The sequence below is a fragment of the Anas platyrhynchos genome, chromosome 1, assembly GCF_047663525.1.
Source record: "Anas platyrhynchos isolate ZD024472 breed Pekin duck chromosome 1, IASCAAS_PekinDuck_T2T, whole genome shotgun sequence".
Taxonomy (NCBI): Eukaryota; Metazoa; Chordata; class Aves; order Anseriformes; family Anatidae; genus Anas; species Anas platyrhynchos.
The window spans coordinates 539,672-564,744 of NC_092587.1; the positions used below are offsets into that span (position 1 = coordinate 539,672).

Sequence of the window (25,073 nt, forward strand, 5' to 3'; positions counted from 1 at the left end):
TGCAGAAGTCAGAGTGCAGGAGCCTGGCTTGTATATTGCAGGAGAGATGTGTGCTCTGGGTGACTGTAGTTCCTGAGTTTTCAGAGTTTTATGTCTAGGTTTGTTGTTTCTGATATATGGCAGTACAGTGGCAGTGAAATCAAGATCATGCTCTCGTCCTTCAGGCTGATACTGAGCCTGCAGGTGACCAGGCGTCATGCAGGTGTCTTTCATATGTTCTGCTCTGCAGTGCTCAAGATTGTGAAGAGCCTCCTAAGTCTTGAGTCTGTTCTGTCTGTGTAAATATATCCCAAAAAACCACCCCAACACTATAACTGTGAAACAGCATCTTTCTCATACCTTGCTTTGCCTAGCTGCAGTCTGAGTGTTTTGCCTCTTAGTGGGCCCTCTTGCTGCTGGTTGTGTGGATGGATGTGGTGGCAGGTGAGCGGAGCTGAGTTAGTTGCACTGAGCTCCACTTCCATTGCTGTCACCCAGCTGTTTGTAATTGTTTCACGATTGTTTTTGTAATTGTACTAGAGAAAGGTGACCCTTAAACACTTGACATGTGAGGGATGCAGCAGCAGGAATACACTTGCCTGTAACTTTTTGAGTATATGTCCTTAAGAGGGTTTTTCTTTGGTTGTTTTGTTTTATTAATAAATTCTGTGATGTTCTGCCATCTCTTCCAGACAGCGCAGGGGCATTTCATGAACGCTGCCTCTGCTCAGACAGGAGAAGTTCTGGCCATTCCCAGACTGCCCAATCTATGCATGCCCTTCCCTTGGCAGGACGTGCCTGAGGTCCAGCAGATCTGTAGGGCACAGCTGAACTAGAGTTACGTGGTCATTCGGAGATGACTATTACAACTTGTACTGGTCACAACAGATTGCTGTAACCTTTAGTCCTTCCCGTCTGGACAGCACCTGTATAGTTCGGTCTGCCAGTGGTATGTCCATCGTTGTCTCCTGATTCTGTCTGTGCTTTGGGGGAGATGTTAGCAAATTAGAAGTGTAGAGAAGATGCTAGGAAAATGATCTGACCCTGGAAAGTTTGTCATGTCTATATGGGAGAAGGCAGCTTGTAGACATGCAGCCTGAAGACCCAGGTCTACATGTATCCTGAAGCCATGGGCAGGCATCTGAAGGAGATGAAGGAAGAGATGTGTTTGGATTTTGCACTTGAAGTTTTTTGTGAGCCCAGTGGTGAAGTCCAGGGCAGGACCCTGGTGTGCCACACCAGCTGCAGGATCTGTCCTTGGAGCTTCTCTCAAACCCCGTCAGAGCCATCAGCTTTGGTCAGCACAAAATCATACTGAGCCTTGGCTCTGATTTCCTGCTGACTGGTGGTTAATTCCTCGTGATTAATCTTCTTTGGATTGAGCTTGGTGTAGGTGTTGGAACCCTTTACCTACATTTCTGTCTCACTTAGGGGTCAGTGAGAGACTGTGTTGCAGGGAGAGCAAAGGACACCAGGGAGGGATTACTAGACTCGTACTGCTCGTCCCTGCTCAGTAGCTGTCAGGACTTCTATTACCTAATGAAGCCACAGACTCGGTGTTGTCATTTGTTCATCTCACGGTGAGCAGCGTTGGCTGTTTAGGTTTGGTTTCTGATGTGAGCAAATGGGATGGCTTTGAAACAGGGCTCCGCAGCCATTATTGTTCTACCTCGTCTAGACTTGTTTCTCTCGGGATGAGCGGTCAGTGGCCATGGGGAACGTGCTTGTCCTCCTGGAGGCTGCGGGTGAGACGTCTGCCTGGTCCTCCTGGCACTGGCAGAGCTGGCACGGGTGCTGCCCTGAGACTTCGCACCAGTTCCTGGACACTTGTGTCATTGAGGATGTACCTGCAGGTGTCTGCACAGGGCAGAAATCATAAGTACATAAAATCTTCAGGTACAAACCAACTCCTCTGACAGATTTGGGAAGCACTGCCCAAAAATAAGTGATGCTGTCCTGATCTGTTAGGAGGAGTCCTGCTCTTCTCTCCGGAACAGCTGTCCTTCTCCTTTCACAGACAGGAGAATGGGTTAGATGAAGTCCTGCTCAAACATAGCTGCATGACACCCTAACGGGGTTATTGGCTAGTCTCCCCTTCATCCTTCTGGGGTAGGTAAGGTAGATATATTTGTAGCCTTCAGTTTGTCCTCAGACCCCATTTTTTTGATTGCTCTGTCCAAATCACAGAATGGTTAAGATTGGGAGGGACCTCTGGAGGGCTTGCAACTGGCCGGCATTGTTCTTGCTGTGCCTCTGAGGCTCAGCAGTCCCCAGATGCTGATTTCTATGCGCTCTGTGCCCACCTACTCACAGGCTTGTACATCCCCTTCTGTCCAGCACATCAACAGCTCCCAACACACCAGAGCTCCCCAAAACCAACCTCTCTTATATGCTTTGTGCATATTTTGGGTACAGAAAGTGCCAGATACGCCTGCTGTCTAACCTCTGCACATACTTGTGAATCCCCACCCATGCTCCTGTTTGCACACCAACTGCGCTGTGCCAGAGCTGCCCAGGTGTGCTCACTGCTCACAGCTGTGCTTGCTTGCACAGGGCAGCGCAACAGTGCCTGTAACCTGCAGCAGGATTTAAATGTGCTTGAGGTATCCAGCCCTGCTTTCCTGAAAGTCTTTGCATGTTGTGAAGCAGATGCTGATGAGCACAGGGGAGGAACAGACAGAGAAAGTGTTGCTTGCTTTGTCTGAATTGAGCATATTTCTTGTATTTTAGGTGAAGAGCCTAGAAGGAACTGTTTTTCTGTTCAAAACTGCTTTCTTAGGGGCATTTTCAGAATGCTAGAGGGAATGGAGTCTGAGCTGCTCCTTCTCTTGGCTAGATGTGATCAGCCATGCAGGGAACAGATGAGGAGCTGTGGTGAATCTGATTAAAGTATGCAGCACCAGGAGAACTCCCGAAGGATTTCCCATCAGGTCTGTTTTCCAGGTTGAAATGAAAGGGCGCTGAACACATGCAAACAAGATGTCTCAGATGCACAGAACACCAGGCTTGTGGTAGGGCACCAGTTGCACCTAGTAACATAAAATGGTAGAATCATTAAGGTTGGGAGAGACCCCCAGGATCATCTGGTCCAACCACCCCCCTCCCACCAATGTCACCACCAAACCGTGTACCTAAGCACCACATCCAGCCTTTCCTTGAATACCCACAGGGATGGTGACTCCACCACCTGTCCCAGTGCCTGACTGCTCTTTCTGAGCAGAAATGTCTCCTCATCTCCAACCTGAACCTCCCCTGGTGCAACTCGAGGCCATTCCCTCTTGTCCTGTCACAGTTACCTGTGAGAAGAGGCCGACCCCCAGCTCCTCACACCTTCCTTTCAGGCAGTTGTAGAGAGCAATAAGGTCTGCCCTGAGCCTCCCCTTCTCCAGACCAAACACCCCAGCTCCCTCAGCTGCTCCTCACAGGACTCGTGTCCCAGGCCCTTCACCAGCTTCGTTGCCCTTCTCTGGACATGCTCCAGGGCATCGCCATCCTTGTAGTGAGGGGCCCAAAGCTGAACACAGCACTTGAGGTGCGACCTCACCAGAGCAGAATACAAGGGGACAGTCACCTCCCAGGTCCTGCTGGCCACACTATTCCTGTTACAAGCCAGGATGGCATTGGCCTTCTTGGCCACCTGGGCACACTGCTGGCTCACGTTCAGGAGGAAGTGTCTCTGGAAGTCTCAGGTCAGCGTTGGTGGGATCTCGGGTGGAGGAATTTCTCTGGAGACTTAGGGGAGGGAGGGAAAGATGCAGGCAGGCTGGAAGGATGGATGTATCAGTGCTCTCTGGGAAAGGGTAAGGAGCGAGGTGACACTAGCTAGCATGGGGTCTGTGATAGGGTTGCTGCTGGTGCTTCCTAGGACGGGTTCTGTCTGACCTGACTTTATGCAAAGTTTGCCCTTCTTGTCTGGGTCTTTCTCGTCTCCTGTGAGCATGCCTGTTGGGATGCACAGCTGGAGGAAGCTCACGGCCTATCTGCGTGTAGGGCACTGTGTGCCCAGTGCTCTTCCAGTTCCACCCGGCCATCCAGTGGAGGAAGGCTGTGTCATGAGTCTTGTGGCAGTGCCACGTTCTCTTACTTTGATGGAAACTGGGAATACTTCCTAAGAAGTCTCCTCAGATGGGCTGCTGTTTGGTTTTTGGAGAGACGGGCAACCACCAGGTGGTTTGGCCTGCATGGTTTCTGTTCACTACTGCTTGCAGTTGGTCCCTCTGGCTCCTGGGGAAGCGCTGTTTGAATGTGTGCGTGATGTGCCGCAGCTCCCAGCCACACGTTTACCAGGCTGGGGGCCAAAAGCTGCAGAACATCTTCAGGAGAAGGCAGTTGGTCATTGACATGATCGTGCCTTGTAGGAGCAGGAATAGCAGCAGCCCTGTGGTGTCTGTCAGGAGGTCGCATCAGCAGTGGCAGTACCAGGTGCCCAGGGAAGGGAGCAAGACTGGAAAGCTCAGTGGCCCTCATTTGTGAGGGGCGTTGCTGTGTTCACAGGCCCTAATGGAACTTGTTGGGTTTTCTGGTTGTTGTGTGTTTGTTTTTGTTGTTGTTGTTTTTGTCTTTGTTTTTTTAGTAACCTTGTCTGTTTGTGTTTTTAGCCCATGCAAGTTCTTTTTATCCACAGCAGCTTAAACGTGCATTTCATGAAAAGCCATTTCATTTGAGGATTTTCTTTTGCTTGCTCTCTGCTGGTTTTGCTTGATAGCACCTAAATCATTGGTGAAAGAAGCAGCAGGCAGTGGATCCCTTCTCACTGTCAGAGCCAGTATAGAGGTTTCCCCTTCCTTGTATGGGAGAAATTCCAGACCCTTCATTGTCCCCCGGTGTTGTGCGCCCTTTGAGCTATGGGAATTGAACTGCACCTGGTATTTAAGGTGCTTTCCCTTTCCTCAAGTTTGATTACTTTTTTGTTGCTGTCAGTCATTGAGCTGTTCTCATGGAAGGATCCAAATCAAAATCTGATTTCTGAGTGGCAACAGGTCAGAGCCCAGTTCCATTTATGTAATATTACTTTCTCATACACAGCTGCGGCATGTTTGCCTCTATTGAATTTGATGCTGGCAGTTTGCCTGCTAGCTTGGTGTTACTCAGTGCAAGTGTTTGGAGCAGAGTCCAGGTCTTGCTCTCCTCTGGAGTGCTTCCAGGGGCACCTTCCCCACCTCCCAGCCCAGCTGGGTGATGCATTGACTCTCTGGGACCTTCCTGAGAGGCCGGAGCCAGCTGCGAGCCCTGCAGCACGAGCAGATGGGACCCTCCCTGCCTTCCCAGGCACCCTGCACCCTGGTGGGACTGCCAGCACCAGGGAGGGGTGTGGACCCATCCAGGTCTTTGATGGGATTTTGTGAAAGTTGTTGCTTTTTCCTGGCAGCACAAAGTACTGGGCTCCTGCAGGGAGGCCCTCCAAGCATGAGAGGGTGATCCGGGGGTGGGGGCTGTTCTGCTGCATGTCCTTTGAGTGTTGGCCTGTGGTGCTGCTGGTAGCAGAGCTGGAGGCTGTCTGCATGCATGTATGGGAAGGACGTCTCGGAGAACACCTGCTAACACTCCCGTCGTCTCCACTGAAGACTAGGTTTCCTGTCTTCGTGCTGCTCTGTTGTTCCCATATGTGCTTTTTGCAAGGCCCAAGAAGGAGCAGCATGGTCGCGTGCGTTGGCTCAGGTTTTCCTATACCAGGACTGCAGAAGGAGCTGGAGCTGGGGGAACCTCCTGCTGATCCTGGTGCGTGTGAACAGAAGACTTGGGCAGGGAGCCACGCTGCCAGCTTGTCTGACGCAGCTCAAGCCCTTGTGGTAGTGCACGTGTGCTGTTGGCAGGACCAGGCCTTTGGGGCAGCCACGTGGCTGCAGCACCCTGCCCTGCTGGGGCTGCCCCAGGCTCTCTGGGGAGCCGGGGACCTCGGGCAGGTGGACGTCAGCCCCTGTGGCAAAGGAGCAGTTGTGAGGAAGGTGCTGTGGGTGTGCACGCTGGGGTGTTGTGTGCAGCAGTACGTGCGGTGATTCATCCGAGTCCTTCAGGGCAGGTTGGCTTTAGGAAAGGTTTGACAGCCCCAGTGTCTCCAGATGTCCCCCTGAAGGACTGCTTGTCAGGCAGGTTCTTACTGCTGGGGCACGCTTCTGGGACCGGGGCTCTCAGCACGGGGCTGTCCAAAATCCAAAGGGCTCGACCCGTCACCCTTCCACGGCCTGTTACAGGCAAAATGTGGCACGTGTCAGTTTGGTCCTTCAGGCAGGCAGTATTGCTGCTGTGAGTGGCCTGGGTGGGATGTGTGTCACTGGGAGGTGGGGAAGGAGAAGTGGAAAGATTCTCCAGTGGTAGGAGAGGAGGAGGAGAAGCGTGAGCATCCCGAGAACCGTACAGTCCCCTTTCAGCTTGGATCATCTCGGTCAGGGCTGCCCTGTTCAAGCTTTGCATATCACGTTTTGAATCTGCTTATTGGATACCAGATCCTGAAGCTCTGTTCAGGCAGAAAAGTCCTCATTAACATTTTGGGAATACGTTAATTCCCTTCCTTTCCTATTCCAACCTGCTGACTTTGATTGGCACTATTTTTTACAATAAATGCTTAATTAAAGGCATAATGACTGTATAATGATTGTATTAAAAGCAAGATGATTATAAAAATCAGCTTAGCAGCTGGAGGCTGAAGGGCTGGAATAGCTCAGAGCAGAAATCTGCGTGGCAGTGCTGTGCAGTCTGCTCACAAGCTGATTATATGCAGCATCTCTGCTGCTGTTGCACTCGCAGACCCCCATCCACGGCCCTCTTGTTCAGAGTGCTGTGTGGAATATCACTGCAGAAATACCTTCTGCCTTAAGGAATTTCAGCCTAAACCAGCAATAGGTGGGGGAAAGGTAGATGTACCACTGCTGCCTACCATCTGTGTTGCTGCAGATGAGGAGCAGAGCTGTGACATTAAAGAAGCTACAAAGCACGATGTGTTTCTGCATCAGCACCAGCTGCAGCCTCTGGCCCCAAGTCCCTCAGACTGGTGAGCCAAGTTCAAGGTCTAAGTCCTTGTCTGCAGGCAGCACTGTGGCCTGGACCAGCACTTGGAGCTGAGGCCGTGGCTGACCATGGTGCTCAGACCCCAGCAAGGGTGAGATGTGTCCTTTGGGAGACAGCTTGCTGCGGGCTCACCAGGCTCACCTTCCAGCCTCGCTACCTCCTGCATCCAGCACCGACTGCTGCTCCTCACTGGGTCGCCTCTGCTGGTGTGCTCTCCTGGTCAGCACAGCCAGGTCCTCCTCTGCCCGGCCACTGGCTCCACTGCTCATGCAGATCTCACTGCTGAGGAGTGGTGGGCTTGGAGCACGTCTGTTGGGTGCATTGGAAAAGCCTTTGTGGTGTGTCCTTAAAATGGTGGTGAGCGTCACACAAAACTTGAACAGAATGGAAAAGGATCAGGAGAGGGAGTGAGACAACCCCCTGCAGAGCCTGTGGCTTGTCTTCTGTTAGACCCTGGGATGTGCTACAGGACTGTGTAGGGCAAAGATGGGGTGTTCTGGTTCTTATCACTTCTGCCCTTCCCTTCTAATGGCACTCAGGTGGATCCCATCTGCTCCTGGAGACTTTTCAGGTCCCCAGACTTTGAACTTAATTGCTTTGACCTGCCTGCAGCTGAAGACGCTAGGAAAGGTGCAAGAGTTGGTGACAGATGGTGTGGGTGAGGGTGGTCTGCTTTCCCTCTGCAGTGCCAGTTCTTTGTGCCCATTCTTCAGGTCATGTCTCCACTCATCCCATAATGATCTCATTTCCTCTGCTGCTATATTTGAGCTCTGCACTACCTCAGATCTCGTTTGGACCCAGCTGTGCCTCTGTTCCTCTGAGATAGCTGGAGCCCCAAACTTAACAAGAGGCAGAAGATGCAATTTGGAAAGTGCCTCTCACCCCAGGCTGTTACTTGTGCTGTGCCTGTGTTAGGGTAGTCTGTGTGAAAAGCTGAAAGTTTAAGTTTATTAAATCATAAGCACTTAATGTGATTTTCAATGTCAGTTTTGAAAAAGTTGGAAGCTATTTGAGTGTGCACTGGTGCAGGAATTATAGGATTAGATGCTGAGAGAAGTCCTTTTTTGTTTGTTTTTGTCTAAAAGGTTTGTAACCCCTAAAATAGGTTACCATCATCAAAATGTAGGTTGTGTTTGTAGCAGATGTTGTACTGGTCCCTAAGCAGCACCCACCAGGTCTATGGGGCTGGAAATGTTCAGGCACAAGAGGAGCTGCGAGGAAGGGATGGACATCCCCACTTGGGTCAGCACAGCTGTGCTCCTCTACATGGTCTGCAGAGCTGCACTGCATGGCCAGCGTCCCTTCCATGGCTCCCTCTGCAGAAGGAGGTGCAGAGCCACTGTGCAAACCTGTGTCTCAACTGATGTGAAAGGTTGTCGTGAGCCTGTATGTGTAAACCTCTGGCAGACCCATCAGGACTTGCTTGGTTCACATTCTTCAGAACTGGGCTTCACTGCGCATGTGGGTCCCTTGCCTGCTCTGAGGGGGGCTGAGTGGCTGCCCTCTGCTCCTCAGGCACAGAGCATCGTCTCCAGCAAAGGCAGGGCTGCTCTGTTTGTGGACACAGCCAGTCCAAGCTTGCAGAAGAGACACTTGCAGCAAGTACTCAGCGCAACTTTTCTGTGCTCAGCCTCAAGCACAGCTGCTTCAGCATTGCTCTGCTGATTCTTTGGGCTGCTGTAAAATCAAATTCTGCCCAGATTTTTTTCAGGAACAGTGAGGAAACGCCCTACCCCCCTTTCATTTCTGATGCAACAATTATTATTTTTCTTCCTCTTCACCTTTCTCTGTTTTAAAAATCATTTAGATGTAAAGAATTGTGGATGCAAAACAGGACACTAAAAGTCGCATCCATCATCTTGCATTATCTCGACTTGCATTTTCTGCCTAACTTGGAAATCTGGCATGCTGAATTACTGCCAAAGTTGCTTGGTTTTAACACCAGTTCTGCTGGCTTGGCCCTTCTGGAGATGCTCAGGTGTTAGGGAAAGGTTCTTCACTGAGAGGGTGGTTGGGCACTGGGATGGGCTGCCCATGGCAGTGGGCATCGCACTGAGCCTGCCAGAGTTCAGGAATTGTTTGGACATTGCTCTCAATGTATGGCCTGATTTTTTGGGTGGTCCTTTGGGACCCAGGAGTTGGACTTGATGATCCCTGTGGGTCCCTTCCAGCTTGGGATATTCTACGATTCTGTGATTTTCTTTGATGGGTTTTTGGTTAAGATCTCCATCAGTCAGCACAATGAATCTCTCTGATCACAGAAGGCACCTGCTAACTCAGAGATGAACGTGTAACGAGGAAATCCACCAGCTTGCTTTCCACCTATGTGGAAAGCTGATGTTTGTGTCAGGGTGTCAAAACCGTCCCATATTCTTAAGCTAACACTTTGTGTTGGATTTCTTTCCAGAACAGTATGTTTCAATTATAATGCATGTAACCTTTGAGTGAGAAAAATGCACTTATTTTGCTCTGGTTCTGTTTTTTATTACCATGAAGTCATGCAGGTAGGAGATAGCTGTGGCTGAAAGATGACAAATGGCCTTCATGGAGTAACAGCAAAGCCTGCTTGGGCAGGAGTGACGGGAGGCTTGTGAAGGAAGCTTTGTATCTACTCGTCATGGTTTAACCCAACAGTGGCGTGGCTAAGCAGTGCCTGCATTTAGCTGCTGAATGGTGTGATAAATGCTCTGAACACCAGGGCAGGATCATCCCGATGGGAGGTGCTGAGGAGGAGTTTGGCTGTGAAAAGCGTGTGATGTTAAGGCAGGACCTGGGTGGAACATCACCTCTAAAGCACATAGCTCTTCTGCAGCAGACTTGCAAGGGTCTATAGCAGATAAGTGTGGAGTGGCTTTGTTTGGGAGAATTCTGCACATACGGAGGGCTGGGAGGGGGTCCAGCCACAGTATACGTGTAGAACTTCCCACTGGAGAGCAAAGAGAGCAACAGAGCAACGTGCTTTCCTTGATGAACCAGAAACACTAACAGCGCTAACATTGGTTCACAAACACAGCTCCTGGGATTTGGGTATCAGGTGTGCAAGTAATTATGTACTTGAGGATATGTAGCCTGTGCATATGAGACGTATTCAGGCTTGCTGGGCTCTGTGCATACACTTGAGCAGTGTGCTCGGGTATTCAAATTGAGCTGGGGGTTAACAGGGCTCAGGGCAAAGGATTTAAAGCTATGCAAGACTCTGTGGTTGGCTTGCTTCCAGTTTTGAATGTGGCTCAGTACAGTCACAGGCAAATTAAAAGGAAAGGAGAAACCTTTCCTCGTGTGGGAAAACAATAGCAAGAAATGCAGAGTCTGAGCTCTGAAACCACCTGAAGGTCATAGCATAACACTGCTGTTCTGATGAGGGACTTGACCAAAAAATGGGTCAGTCGCTGGTGATTTTTGAGAGCTCAGCGTTAGTAATTTACAGCTGACATTGAGCAAAACTGTGCTGTTGGCATGGTTCTGGCAGCTTCCTTTTTTCTGGGTCCCTCGTACAGCAGTGGCTCAGAAGTAAAAAACATGAAGGTGAAGAAGTGTGGTTGAGAGACTGTGGCATCTCCCAGTCAGCCTCTCAAGCAGTGCAGGGCGCTTTGTTTAATACCCAGGCGATACGAGAGATTGTTGAGGACATGAAGTTCTTGTGTAAGTCGAGGCAATATTTTCTTGTTTGCTGGGAAATTGTTTTAGAATAAAACTGCCTAGAGACCTGTGTACAACAGAGGCACCAATTTCCTCTCGACTTAATCTTGGATTACAAGAGTGTAATGTAATGGTTTTATTTCCATGGTGTGCTGTGCATCTAGGCTTGGAGTGACATCAGGCTACCTTTTTTTTTTTTTTTTCCTCATTTTGTAGCCTTTTGGAGTTTCTTTGCTTGTAATGTAACTTCCAGGGACCAGCTGTCATGGGGTAGGGTTGGATGTAGACTGGAATAAGATTTTAGCTGCAGTCAAGTTTATGGCTTTCTCCACACTGGGAAGCTGCGTGTTGTAACTAATCTGGAGCTATAAACCAGCCTGCGTGCTGGGGGAGTGGTGCCCTGTGGCACAGAGAGCCGTAGTGCTGAGAACAAGAGACCCTGATGGTCATTTCTGTGGGTTCCCTACCGCTGCAGGGATGTCTCAGGGAGTCACGTACTGGGTTTGAGAGAAACGTGAGTGCTGCATCAGTCTTCCTACCTCACCACTGAGGGCATCTTACATGGTCCGGATGGCTGCAGGAACCAGCCTTCGCTTCTGCATGGCCTTTGCATCACAGCAGTTCTGCAAAGTCTCTGAAACCCAAGGCCAGGACCCCTCGCAGGGCATCAGCACACGCTGCCTGTCGTGGAGGCCTGGTGTGATGCCTCTGGGTTTGAGATATGCCTTATCGCAAGGTTTGAAACTCTTGAACAGATTACCTATCTGTCCCCCTCAAATGGCTTCCGGATAGTTATTAACAGATAAAACAAGCAGAATTGATTTGTCCCTTATTTGTAGCTCAGTGCATGAGATGGGAAGTCAGATGTTTTTCTGCCCCTCAGGACGCTGAAACTAAATTAACCTGTTATCGAAGAATTTGGCCATGACAGCTGTGAAGGACACAAACCCCACAGAACCAATGCAGCAGGTGAGATGTCGGCTGTAATGCCTGAACAGGCTGACCAGGAGCGTGAGGCTGGTTGGGTCAATGGGAACACACCGGGGTCCTGCATCTCGCAGTCCCGGGAGCTGCAGAAGGAAATGGCAGGACTGACCGGGCTGGAGCAGCCCGGAGAAAGCTGTGGCAAGCAGCCTTGTGCTGCAGCATCAGGGAGAGCACAGTGGTGAGGAGTTGGGGTTGAAGGCCTCCTGAGAGCAAAGTTTGGGGAACCTGGGCTGTGAGGCAGGAGTGAGAGACCCCTGCAAAGGTTAGCATGGAAGTCCCAAGGGTAGATTGTCAGACCTGTGGGTGAGCGTTGGGATGAGGGAGGCTGTAAAAAATGAAATCAAGGCTGCTACAGACTAGGCGGCAGGGCCTGCAGTCTTCCTTGTTGCCCTCTGAGTTGCTGTTTTATGTTTGTGCCACAGCTTGTGCTCAGCACAGCAGAATCCAAGTGGAAAGCCATGTCTGCATCCTCAATGGCTGCATTGGCCCCAGGGGTATAACTGGGGTCCTTTCAGCTTCTCCCCTCAACAGGGACTTTGCATATCTGTGCCTGAGGGCAGTGTTCACCTGGGCTTTGCCGTGAAATCACTCATTTGATGGATTTTAATGTGCTGCAATAGAGGACAGGCACAGTATGTTATGAACTTCCGATTCTGTGTCATTAGCTCTGGGGTGACAAATAGCACATAGATGGGACCTCCTGACACGAGGGCTGGCTGTACGCGTAGAACTGGTCAGCAACTCTGTTACACATCTGTCTTGCATCTCCATCTAGGAAAAGGGATAATAAATTAACGGGCATGCTGGAGGAACTACAGTGGCAGTAGTGCTGTGAGTGCATCGAGGCCCCTGGGGAGGGCTTGGGTCTCAAACAGCTCCCACCTAAACTCCCCGTCAGGAGGAGACTTTCAGGTGTGTGAGAGGTGACCCCACAGGTCATCCTTGGGGAAAGCCCTTTAGGCACATTCCCTGCAACAACGAGGTGGATCCTGCTCTTCCAGCTCATCTTTCCTGGCAACAATGACTTTGGACAGTAATGATGATCAAAACATTTCTTAAAAGATGCCACTAACTGCAAAGTCCAAAGGGTCTGTGGGCAGTCTGTTCCAGTGGAGTTCCTGCAGAAGCAGCTGGGTCGTGTGGCTCCCCGAGCAAGCCTTGGAACTGGAGCACTCTGCTGGCTGTGCTGCCAGGCATGCTGCCATCCTCAGGACTCATCAAGGAGAAGCTCGGAGGAGGAATATGGCAACACATCCCTTTTATAAGAAAAATCTCAGATGCTGAAGAGAGATCCCGTGTTCCTCTGAGCAGGATGGAGAACATCATTCATGAGCAAACAGTAAGGGAAATTGGCCAGTGTCTGCTGCATCGCCAGCACATGCTGGAGTGATCCCTGCACAAATACACCAGGAGAGGGAAATGTCAGAAATGCATTGTCCTGGGAGACAGAACAGGAGAGGAGGATTCTGCTTGAGCAGCGAGTGAGATGACAGCCTGAGCCCAAGCTCGTGAATAAATGAGCAGCTTGGATGCTCGGAGTGACTTTCCTAATAGAGTGGAAACGATAACAAACCAAAGCAAGTCAAATCTGTATCTGAGAGACTGTGTAAGAAGCAACTTTTGGAATTACTCTATGCATATCAGTGTGTAGGGGACTCAAGAAAGGGAAAACCCTTGGGGAAAAAACACTATATTTGGTTTTTCTTGTGTTTTTTTTTTTGTTTTGTTTGTTTTTTTGTTTTTTGGTCTTGAAACTTATGAAACCAAGGAAAATAGAACCTTAAAGAGAGGAACAGAGGTGATAGGAACAAACTAAGGAGTTTTGCATTCCTGGCCACCTGTGATGTTGCTAGTCCGTATGAAATGGAATATCCTGGTAGCATTTAGGCTGCTGTCAGGTTGGAAACCCACTTTGTGGTATGCAGCAGAGAATAGACAGAACCAAATTCTGGAACTGAAGGTCTGCAGGTTGTAGAGTCAAGCAGTAGAACAGCTGACAATGCAAATGTGGGGTGCAAAGAGGTGGTTTTGAAGAGCTGACCTTGCTGAGCTGTTTTATATATTATCCCTTAAAGGTAAAACGGAATTGAAAACAATGGAATGAAAACAAAGGAAAAAGGTAGACCTTTGTCAGGACATCTGCCTTGTCATTCCCAGATGTCTGGGATCCACAAGCATCATTTCAGTAGGGCATTTTCCAGAAGATCTGAAGAATGCTGCAGTGGATTGTCCTAGGGAGATGTTTGCAGATACAGTGGAGTGTGTAGGAGGCAGCACGTAAAGGTCTGAAAGACGTGTTTGTCAACGAGTAAAGTCTCATAGCAGGATGGAGGAAAGTAGGGTCAAGTTCATGGTAGAACAGTGGTGGATGGTAGACTTTTGCCTTGAAGGGAGAGGCAAGGATATCTGCATTAGATATTAAACTGGAGAGCAGCAAGAGATGCCTCGAGTGGCTGAAAGAAAGCCAGAGTGATTTCAGCAGCTGGCTTTTCCTCCAGGGTCCTGCAGCAAGCTAAAGGAAGCTGGCAGGCAAACTCAACTCAATGCATCAGGCGCTTGGGTGGAGCAAGTGGCAGTATAGCACAACACTGGTAGACAGCAGGTAGATGGCAATCTGTCTTGGAGCTTTTTTTCCAGTCTGTTTTCTGTTTGTTAATTTCTTCAAAGTGTATTTAAGTGTTTCATGCGTGCATTGCGACATGACTTGGTGTATGCCTCATTACCATGTTTATAGCTATTCAAATTACCGGTGACCTTCAGAGCTGGTGGCTGCCCAGCTTGCATCAATGATTTGTAGCCCACAATAGACCATTTATTTCTCTTCTCCCATCAGCGCCAGCTTTTTCTTGAATGCTGTGGTATTGCCCACTCAGTCCGGGGCCCCTGCAGGGACCAGTGGTTGTCACAGACAAGTTGGGCTCACGAGGACTTCTGAGGACGGCACTACAAGAGAAAGGCACGATTTTGAACAAGAAAATGAGGCAGGCTTTTTGGGTGACTTGGCCGGACGGATTGCTGAGAGGTGACACCCCGATTTCAAGCCAGGCCTTTCTGAAGTCCAGCTGAATCCACGCTGCTGGGTTTGAGTGCTGTCCTGTTGTTGTGCCTGGCATGAATTGCTGTAACTTCAGAGCTCCTTGGCGCCCATCTGCTCCTCGCTCTGCCCACCCCCAAACTCATGCTTTCTCTCCCTGCTTCCTAAGGAAGGTGAATGTTTATGCAGCAAGAGTTTGAATGAGCTGAGTGAGGCTGAGGTGCTTCCTTCTTTGCCTCAGTCCTCACTGGCAAGTCCTTCAGGAATGTGGGGCCCCTGAAACCAGAAGGAGAGTCCGTGCCAAGATAGGCTTGCCTGCAGTGGAGGAGGATCAGGGTAGGGAACACTGAAACAAACTGGGCATCCAAGCCCATGGAGCCTGATGAGATGCACCTGGGAGTGCTGAGGGATCTGGCTGGTGATGTTGCAAGGTCAGTCTCGATTATCTTTGAAAAGCTGTGTTAATGGGGAGAGATTCCTGATGACTGGAAGAAAGTGGATGTCAGCCCTGTCTTCAGGAAGGGCGAGGAGGAAGGTGTGGGGAACTCTGTGCTGTCCTCACAGGAGAGGTGCTCCAGCCCTCTGATCGTCCTCATGGTAATGAAGGTGACAGAGTAGTCATCCTGGATTTGTGAAGGGGAAATCCTGCTTTACCAGGCTGATGACTTTCTGCAATGAGGTGACTGTCTTACTGGATGTAGGAAGAGCAGAGGATGTTGTTTATCTTGACTTGAGCAAGGCTCTTGACCTTGTCTTGTGTAATGGCCTCATAATCAATATCTTGCCAGTTAGCAAGTTTTAAAGTTTCCCTTCCATTAGAATAGACTCAGCTTGCTATTTTCCTTAAAATCTGTGTTCAGCTTAGTGCTGGCAATCCTCAAGAAATAGCAAATCTTAAAAGAGAAGCAGTGTGTGAGTGAAGAGCAAAGCATAACAATGCAAGAACAGGAGAATATGAAGAGCAGAATGAGCTCTCTTCCTTAAAGAGGTGGTTTGGAAGTTATAAATACAAAGTACTAGATGGGGAATTTTCCACTGGGAAGTGTTATCAGAACTTCTAATGCATGGACAAGAGCCGTGGGAAATATAATACGGGATTTAGATCTATTTCAAATTGTGACAACATCACAGCCTTTGGAGAACGGGAGCATTAGGAGTATTAGCATCTCAAGAAAGGATCTAGAGAAGAGACTTAAACGAATCTACTGTTTGGCTTGTAAGTCAAGCTTCTTGTCTTTCCCTTGCTTCCTATAGAATTAGTGCCTAGATACAGGCAATCGTGAAGCTCCTCTTCTGTGGGGAATCTGCTGTGGCTGGCATGGAGGAGTATGTAATTGATGAGTAACTCTCGTATCTGGATTTAGCTGTGAATGACACATGGGCACTACGTGGATGGGTGCAGGGACAAATCCAATAGTGCTGTCTGTGCAGCTCTGGAAGACAGCTGAATTAGAGAGGTGGCAGCACATTGAGGAGTGTGGGTATGTCTGTGCCTTCTGCCAATTGGGATATCAAATACCATAGTAGTTCAGGAGTATATTTTCAGAATGGTGTATCTGTTAACTAATCCAGTTAAAAAGGGGAGGGAAAAAAAAGTTGTCCCCTCTGTTACCAGCAACAGAAATCCCAGGCTAGCAGTACAGCCATGGTCTGTGCCAGTGGATCAGCTTCCCCTTTGTAAGATGCGGTGCTTTATGCATAACTGTTCGTTCTTTTTCCTGATCTGAAAATGCTATAAATCTGCCACCTGGACATTAAGCCTTATGTTGTTTTCCTTACCTACCTAGGATAGCTTTCCCTTCCTTTCTTGCATGTTGCTCAGCGAGGGTGGGTACCCAGGAATAGCAGCAGTGACTCCCGTGACACCTGAGTGGTTGGGGCCACTGCTATTGTGGATCAAGAAAAAAAAAAAAAAAGAGATTTGACTAGGGAGACACCAATATACTGATGGAGAGTGAATTGCACAGTGCTTTGTGTAGGGATTAACAGCAGGAGCAGAAAACAGGTAATGCATCTGAAGCCTGAATGCTAGAGGTGCAGTGAGAGACCCTGGGGAGAGTGGAGGGCAGCAGGGTGCCGCAGGTGACACACAGCGGTGTCACTTGAGCACGATGCTCCTGCCTCACCCCCGCTACCCAGCACTGCAGTGAGGTGGGGACATCCCGGAGAGGTGAGCTGAGAGTGCCAGCCCCCCTTGCCTCGATAGCCTTTGGGGTAAAATGCCTCACACTTCCACTGACAGCTGCATAGGATCCTCAAGGCACTTGGTTTGCTAAATATGAACTGAAAAGCCCTTTTGAGTGTGGAGGCTTTCCATTTCCAGCAGGGCACTTCTGTGTGTTCTGCAGAGCACCCAGCCCATTCTGAGGTGTTCAGTTTTTGGTTTTGTTTTAAAAGTGGCGAGAGGAGGGAGCAATAGGGCACTGGAAACTGTGCAGAATTATCTTATGGAGAAGAGGGGCAATGACTGCTACCTGTGTAGCTCTGGCAGCATTCACAATCATAGGATGCTCGCGTAGCCTTGTGGTACAAATGTTTTCAAAATTTATCTCAATCGCTATTCCTACTGAGGAACAAAGATCTGGCTGCCTGGGATTGTGTTTTAGCAGTGGTTTCATTTACTCTAGTTTCTTGTGACAAGAGCTGAGTAACTGTTGATAACTGCTTACTCTGCCTATTCGCAGTGCAGACTTAGACAAATGAGCCAGTCAGGCTTCCCTGCCATCGCTGGTTGCCTCGTCACTGTCATCCCCTTGCCAAAAGGCCTTTTTGGTGATCTGCCAGGGGAGGTTCTTCATCTTTTACTGGGGGTTGGAGGAAGTATTCGGCTGCTTCCAAGATCAATGCATTTGTGCTGGGACAGGTCCTAAGACTTGTCTGCAACCTATAGTCCCTACCTCTGGGAGAAACAGCTCCCTTTAACTGTCAAATTCACTTGAGTATGTTTTAGATCTTAGGCAAGCTCAAAAGGAAGTTGAGCTTCATGCTGTCAAAGCCACTATGTTAAGTTCTGATTACAAAGTTGGAGAAACAGCTATAAAGAAAAAGTACAAGACAATGCAAATCTAACATAGACTCAACATCAGACTTACCTTACCTGCTGCTCAGGGGTTTGTGAAGGAGCTTCACAATTCAGTTCAGTGGATCCTTGTCGGTCAGACACATCCTACTGAGATGCAGGTTATCCTTGGGTTTGTGCCCCTTCTTTGTAGTAGGGGATTTTATAGCTGCTCCTGAAGTTTCAAAGCAAGTCCAGGAAACTCCATGTCTCTGTGCTAATCAGGGGCATCTCTTCAGTGACATAGCCTGGGTTTTAAGTACTTTTTTATCCATCCAGGTAATGCTAAGGAAATAGTTTGAAGATCATTTGGGATTTCACTCTGACAGCAGGGACTCTAGGATGTTGCAAGTCTTCTGTTGTTTTGTTTTTTGTTTTTGTCTGAATATCAAATGAATTGCAATTCTGAATGTTACATCAGAGTGTTTTCCAAATGGAGCATCAAAAGCTTATCACTTTGGGTGATGTGCAGCAGTTTCTCTTGATCTAAGTAGCATTTTGTAGGCTATATATAACACATTAGTTCACGAACATTGTGAGCCACAATAACCAGAAAACATATAACTGTTCCCCTCCACTTTTTTTTTTTTTTTTTGCATCAAGATGGTGCAAATAGTTGGCCTTGTAAGTGCTTGAATTCAAGGGAGAGGTGCTTGTTGGCCATTTTCTGGGTAAAACAAGGATGTTATCTGGGCATTCTGGGATATAATACAGAAATGGGGAACATCCAGAAAGATTAGTAATGATTCTCACTTTTTTTTTCCACTTGCATATATTTTTTGTTTGCTTGGATGCTCTGGGAAAGACAATCATTTTCTCTGTGGCCGTAAGCAATGTAATGGTCATGTTTGATGCATTTTTAAATGTCCCAAAACAATACAAATCTTTCTTGCAGAGCCTGGTAGCATAAGGTGTGGGGGATCCAGTTGCAAGGAATTTAGAGATGACAGCTGACATTTAGAGATGCCAGCACACATTTGCTGGTAATGATTTTCATAGCAGACCCTGTGCTGGCTAGTCTGCATTGGACCCGAGTTCATTTTTCAGGTGTAACAAGAAGTGCTGGTTTTGTTCATAGCTCTTCAGTAGGTTGGATCCTGGCTATCTGGAAGACATCCTTTTTCAGTCAGCAGTTGGTGAGGAGCTCAAGCTGATAGTTCCCTGGTTTAATGAGGACACTGGTGATGTAATTCTCGATTAAAATTGCCCTGACTCTGAGTTCATTTAATCTTCAGAGCACGTTTCAAGACTTCCTTTCTGTTTCTCTAAGCTTTGAGCAAGTAAAAACAAGTCTTAATGGGTTGGGAGAATTTTTCTGTGACATTGAAGTACCTCGGTGCTTGGTGTCTCATTTAGAGTGAAATAGCTCTTTTATTTTTTATTTTTTGAATAGGGGCCTGTCAGGACACCCCAGTTCTCATGGTGACTCCTGTCATTGCCCAATTTCTTTCCCTCTCTGCACCTCGTTTTCCTTACGTAGCTGTGATTTCTCTGTTGCTCTGAGGATGTAGGAAGGTTCAGTCTGTAGCGTGTTCCTGGGAGTTGTCTCTCCGGAGTCCTGTTAGGTCTGGTCCTTGTGTCAACGATCCTTGGTAAAACGACGGATGGTGCGAGTCTGCTCGTTCGTGTTCCCATCACATGGCCACACTGAGGCCATTCTCTACACTTTCTTTCTACTTGATGTGGGCAAGAAAACCTTCGGGAAGTTTCCTGAGGTGCTTTGTTCCTCCGGACCATGCGTGTCCCCAGAGAATTTTTCTGTGCGCTGCTCTGTCATGTTTCCACTGACTTAACACTACAGGGTGGTTGTTCTGGCCTTCCCTTTTTCTGAGTGCTCCTCGTTCTCACTCACCTGTTTGTTTCTTCCCACAGTGCTGAGTATTGGCGAAGGTGGCTTTTGGGAAGGAACCGTGAAAGGAAGGACTGGCTGGTTCCCAGCAGAATGTGTTGAGGAGGTGCAGATGCGACAGTATGATCCACGGCAAGGTAAGCTGCTCTTAGATCAGAATCCCTCTCAGCAGATGCACTGAATGGTCCCAGAAATTCAGAAGTCTCAATTTTAAATTTCCTTCACACTCGGTGTTTGCCCATTCTTTGCAGTGAGTGATGAATACATCTTATGAACTGTGTTGCTCGGGGTGTTAGCTCATTCTGCTCACACTGGTTCATGTAAGTGGCATGGTACTGTCGTGAGGACAGCAATCATCAGTTCATTTTGTAGAGGTTTTAACGGTGATGCAGTGACTGTTGGTCTGAACCTCAAACTCAGCACTGCATTGTAGGAGCCTTCAAAGGAAAACACTAGATAGATCTTGAGTAATTTACATGTGTTCTGGTTCAAAAAAATACTGAAAATGGCTGTTACCCAGCCATAGCACTCCTGACCCTCCACCTTCAGTGCCAGTCACAACCTAAGAGGAATTGGCTGTTCCTGGAGGACAGCAGTGTTGGGAGCAGCTGTGAATTGCATGTGCCAGACATATGGTGCTGCTGGAGGTCACAGTAAGTTACTGGGTTTCCTGCTGTTGTGGGCTGTATCACCACAGCTTCCTGACAGCTGCCTGGGCAGTGTTCCTCTCCCAGCCTCAGCGCTGGGTGGAAGATGCTTCTGGCAGACCTGAACTTGTCCACATCTAATGCAACTGAGGAGAACATCCAGATTTTGTTTCTCAGTTTATTACTTCCAAGGGGGGAGAAGTGGCCCTGACTTGAGAAGTTCAGCAAAGTTCACTTTGCACATTAAATGAGTTTTAATATTAATCAGATGGATTGTGATAATCCATCTGATTAATATTAAGAGTTAACTTTGACTGTGGAGTTGGAAACAAAGTTAGAGAACAGAAAATTAATAAAATAAGTTTCCAACTTTACAAAACAAGAAGTGTTAATTAGTTTCTGGAAGCTTTTTACCATTTCAAGTCATGTATTTACTGTAATCGTAGTTTTTCCTGAGAGTTTTAAATGTATACATACACACCATCAGGCCTCTCTCTACCAGGATGCTTGGAGACTATCAGTGAGCCACAAAGTCTGTGTGTGCTGTGACAACCACGTGGCGGGTGGTGTGCTCCGGGATGCCTGCACATCAGTCATTGTGCAGAGTGCATTTGGTGCCTTTGGGACCTGGGTCTGGTGGCTGTGGAAGGTGTAAGTGGGAGCAGTGTTCTGCTGGTGGCACTACGAACCTGCATGCTGCAGGGGCTAATCAGCAAAGCTTTTCTTCCACTCAGCCTCCCAATTTGTTCAGCTGTTAGCTCGCCTGCCTGAAGTTCCAGCTTGTGTTCCCAATGCTCATTCGTTTTCTTTCTTTGACTTATCTTTGTAAGTGCTTCAGTGTATGTCATTGATCGCCTTTGTCTTTTCACAGTCCTGTGCAGCAAGGGATCCTGACTGATCTCAGTGTTATAAATTCAGCTGAACTCTGCATCCCTTAGAAGTGAAGTAAATATTTCTGTTTTGCTGGTGGGAAACACTTGATGACAATAAAGACTTGAATGGGATATTCCTCCTTTTCCAGAGGTGGTTAAAGCTGATGAGTTGGGACTTTTTCCTGAGGGGATTCCACCTTCCTCCCTCTCATACTTGCTTTGCAGCTGTACTCTGCAGGGCCACTTACCCTTTCCCTTTGTGATGCTAAATTGAGAGAGTACAATTACCAATGTGGTTTAAGTGGTTAATGTGGTAACTCCTTCCTCTGTCTAGGAGATCATGTTTGCTGTGTGTTTTCTTAAAGAATGCTCCATGTCTGTGTTAAATTGAACTTGTGTAGTGAAATGTCCGGATCCATAGTACAGGTGCCTAGGCACTAGAGCAGAAGTGTGAGCACTTTCCTCCAGTTGTCCATACTGTGTCCCCTGACATGGTTTTGGCTTCTGCCAGCTTTTATTTTTCCTGACAAAGCTTGGGTGCAGTTTTTCAGACACAGTTTGTTTGCAGTAGGTAGCTTGGATAACACCACCATGATTGTGCACAGACGATAGTTTAGCTATGTGGACATGCTGCTTTTCTGCCGCTTGTCCTCCATACCAAAGAAAAAGGGTCTGTTTTATGAGTTTCAGTATAGCCTGATAGCTGATTGGGCTATGCACTGTCCACTTGTACATGGCACTGGTTAGATCACATCTTGAATATTGTGTTCAGTTTTGAGCTCTTCAATACAAGAAAGATACTGAGTTGCTTGAGTGTCTGCAGAGGAAAGCAATAAAGCTGGTGAAGGGACTAGAAAACAAGACTTATGAGGAGTGACTGAGGGAGCTGGGTTTGTTTAGCCTGGAGAAAGGGAGGCTGAGGGGAGACCTCATCACCCTCTACAACTACCTGCAAGGAAACTGCAGCGAGGAGTGTCGGTCTCTTTCCTCAGGTGACAAGTGATAGGACATGAGGAAATGGCCTCAAGTTGTGCCAGGGAGGTTTAGGTTGGATGTCAGGAAGAATTTCCTCACAGAGAGAGGCTGGGTGTTGGAACAACCTGCCCAGGGAAGTAGTAAAGTGTCCTGGTTTCAGCTAGGATAGAGTTAATTTTCCTCCTATTAGTTAGTAGGGTGATAGTTTGGGATTTAGGATGAGAAGAATGTTGATAACACACTGATGTTTTAATTGTTGCAGATCAGTGCTTACACTAAGCCAAGGACTTTTCAGCTTCTCGCTCTGTCCTGGGTCTGTCCCCTCCCAGCTCCTGCTGCACTGGAGGTATCATCCCTGGAGGGGGTGCATCCTCCATCATCCCTGGAGGTAGTTAAGAGATGTGTGGATGTGGCACTAAGGGACATGATTTAATGATGGGGCTTGGTAAGTCAGGTTGATGGTTTGGATTTTTTATGATCTTGAACGTCTTTTCCAACCTAGATGATTCTATGACCCTATAAAAGGTTTTGACCTGACTGTTAATTGCTGGGGAACAAAGCCATGTCAAACTTGCAGATGTCTCCAGCTGTGTTTACAGACTGAGGAAAGTAGGAGGGTTACATGGCAGGTATCTGACTAGACTCTTGTTGGGACAGATGGAAGATGACTTTCACAAGGTTGAGAGTAGCTAAGGAAATTCATTGTGATCCTCATTGAAATTCAGAGATCAAGTCCCAGGGTTGACATTTTAGAGATGTTCCTTTAACCTGCATGTGTTTTCGTGCTTTGAGGGAAAAGGCCATGAGCTGCATGTTGATCTGTCTTAATGAGCCATGTTCTCCTGTAGAGGTACCTCTAGGTCAGAGCTTCCTTCTCAGACCACAGTTTGTAGACACAGCAGCACTTGTGGAGTTTAAAGGAAGATGTCCCGTTGCCCACCTCAGTTTCTGGCCCCAAAGCAGAAACCTAAGTTTCTCAGTTCACAGTGAAGTTTTCCTTAAATATTGCCTTTTCCTATGGAACTAAAATCCTTTGGGGCTTAAACACAATTTCTCTGCTGAATAATTCACTCTTTAGGTTCTAAATTCATTTCTTGTGGCCCTACTGAGTCAGAGATCTGCTTTCAGTCATCTTTCCATAAAGGTGATCTATCTTACAGCATTATGATATCCCAAGAGGAGATGCAGGTTCTAGTCATCAGTCCCATCATTAGACACTTTAATTCTTCAACAGCATCTCCTCTAATGCCATAGCCTATATTGTACTTTAAGTGGTGTGACATTTGGAGTCAGAGAATTAATCTGTGTTTTCCACGTGGTTGAAACAGGCCTTGTCTTTCTGTCAATATAGCATCAAGATAATCAGCTGGTCCTCATGGCTGCTTGTTAGTCTGAGCTCTGTAGGTGTAAGAGCATGCATACAGACACCACCCAGTCAAGTCTCCCCATCTCTGGGATGGTTATGAGACCGTCACATAGATCTGCCTTTGGGCAGTGGAAGTGGAAGCTGCGTCTGTGATTCTGGGGAGAAATGCCTTTGTCTCCTAGAGCAGAGGCACTGGTGGATCTTGGGACTGGAGGGAACGCGCTCCCACTCCTGCTTGTCAAGCAGTTTCATTCATTCCTTGAGAAGGGCAGCACCTTCACAGTGCCTGAGAGTCTGCAGATCTGTCTCCATGTGATGTGGGATAGTCTTTCACTGTGTGCATATGTATGGAATTTTGACTAAAATGGAACAGAAAAAGGTTGTTTGTAAGTGCCCATGTGTACGCCCCCCTCGCATGCTTCTTCCTGCCCCTAGTATGACCCCAGGAATCATAAAGTTTGGGTTTGGAGAGCGCCAGGTCACTGAACGTGAGCTGCTTGGTGAGCATCATCAGTGAGGCAGGGAGAAGCACGGCAGCTGCTAGAGCTAAAGCACCCTACCTGGCGTGGCAATGCCACAGGCACGTGCAGGTGGTGGTGGTGGTTCCCAGAGCTGCTGGTACATCACTGTTCGGTCACTGCAAGCATTCAGAGCATGCTCCACGAAGGGGCTCTGCCTCCACGTTTATTCTGCCAGAGATTGAAGTGATTTGAAACCAAGGAAAGAAGGGAGCTGATTTGGATAGGCTGTTATCTGTGTTGCTAGTTTTAGTACAGCAAGAGGAAAATCAGATAGGTGTTCGCATTTCTTTGCCTAAAGGAACATGAGAGGAATTGGGTGGACAGGTGAGAGCAGCAGTGAAGGAAGCAGGGAGTTTGTTCTTAAAAGAGACTTTATTCTCTGCCAATGAAATCAGTGGTGGCCAGTAAGATGAGTGTATGCCAGCTCCTGAGCACAGAGGGAAAGAAGCTGAACCCCAAGTGGTTCAGGAGATATAATAGCTGCAAGGAATGAGAATGGGGCAGAGCAGCACATGTGCACCTTAAGGAAAGACAGAGGTAAAGGGGAAACTGAGCGTGGGAGGCACATGTGGTACATGAACTGTGCAGAAGCAGAGATAGCATAAACCTTTAAATTGCTTTGGAAAAAAAAAAAGATAATGTAAGATATCCTGGTAGTAAGGGTACAGTCTAGATTTTTATAGTTGATGAAGACGAATGTAGTGAAGTAAATGGAATTGACTATCTGCAGCAAGTTAAAACAGACGTGGAATTTTAAGTGAATATTTTAAGTCAATGGTATTAAAACTATCTCTGGCATGTATTCCAGGGAGAACCAAAATCTTGCAGGTAGAGAATCCAAATGTGATTATCTGAAAGAAATTGGATAAGCAAAGCGCTCAAAGAACAGAGACTAGGATTCATCTGCAAAGAAATCTATATGAGAGGGATCTGAAATCATAAATATAATATGCAACTTGCTAAAAACACAGCTAAGTTAACTATTAAGAATTTTAAGAGAAGAAAGAGGAAGTAGAGCTGTTAAGCAGCAAGAATGAGATAAGATCAAAGTTAATGAGATGAATCTCCGGGTCTACCAGAACACTTGCCTGAGTGTCAAAATAGGTAGGATGTTGGATGGATGATAGGCTAAGGCAGAATT

The 25,073-nt window shown here is 47.8% G+C and overlaps 1 protein-coding gene across 3 annotated transcripts in view; it reads left to right on the forward strand.

Moving 5' to 3' along the window:
- Nucleotides 1–25,073, forward strand: part of SHANK3 (SH3 and multiple ankyrin repeat domains 3) — a 363,910-nt gene that overhangs the window by 203,044 nt on the left and 135,793 nt on the right. For all 3 annotated transcript variants that reach the window (XM_038180780.2, XM_038180783.2, XM_072035934.1), the window contains one exon: nt 19,575–19,688. In XM_038180780.2, the coding sequence (XP_038036708.2) occupies nt 19,575–19,688 (114 nt within the window). The remainder of the gene's footprint in view (nt 1–19,574; nt 19,689–25,073) is intronic.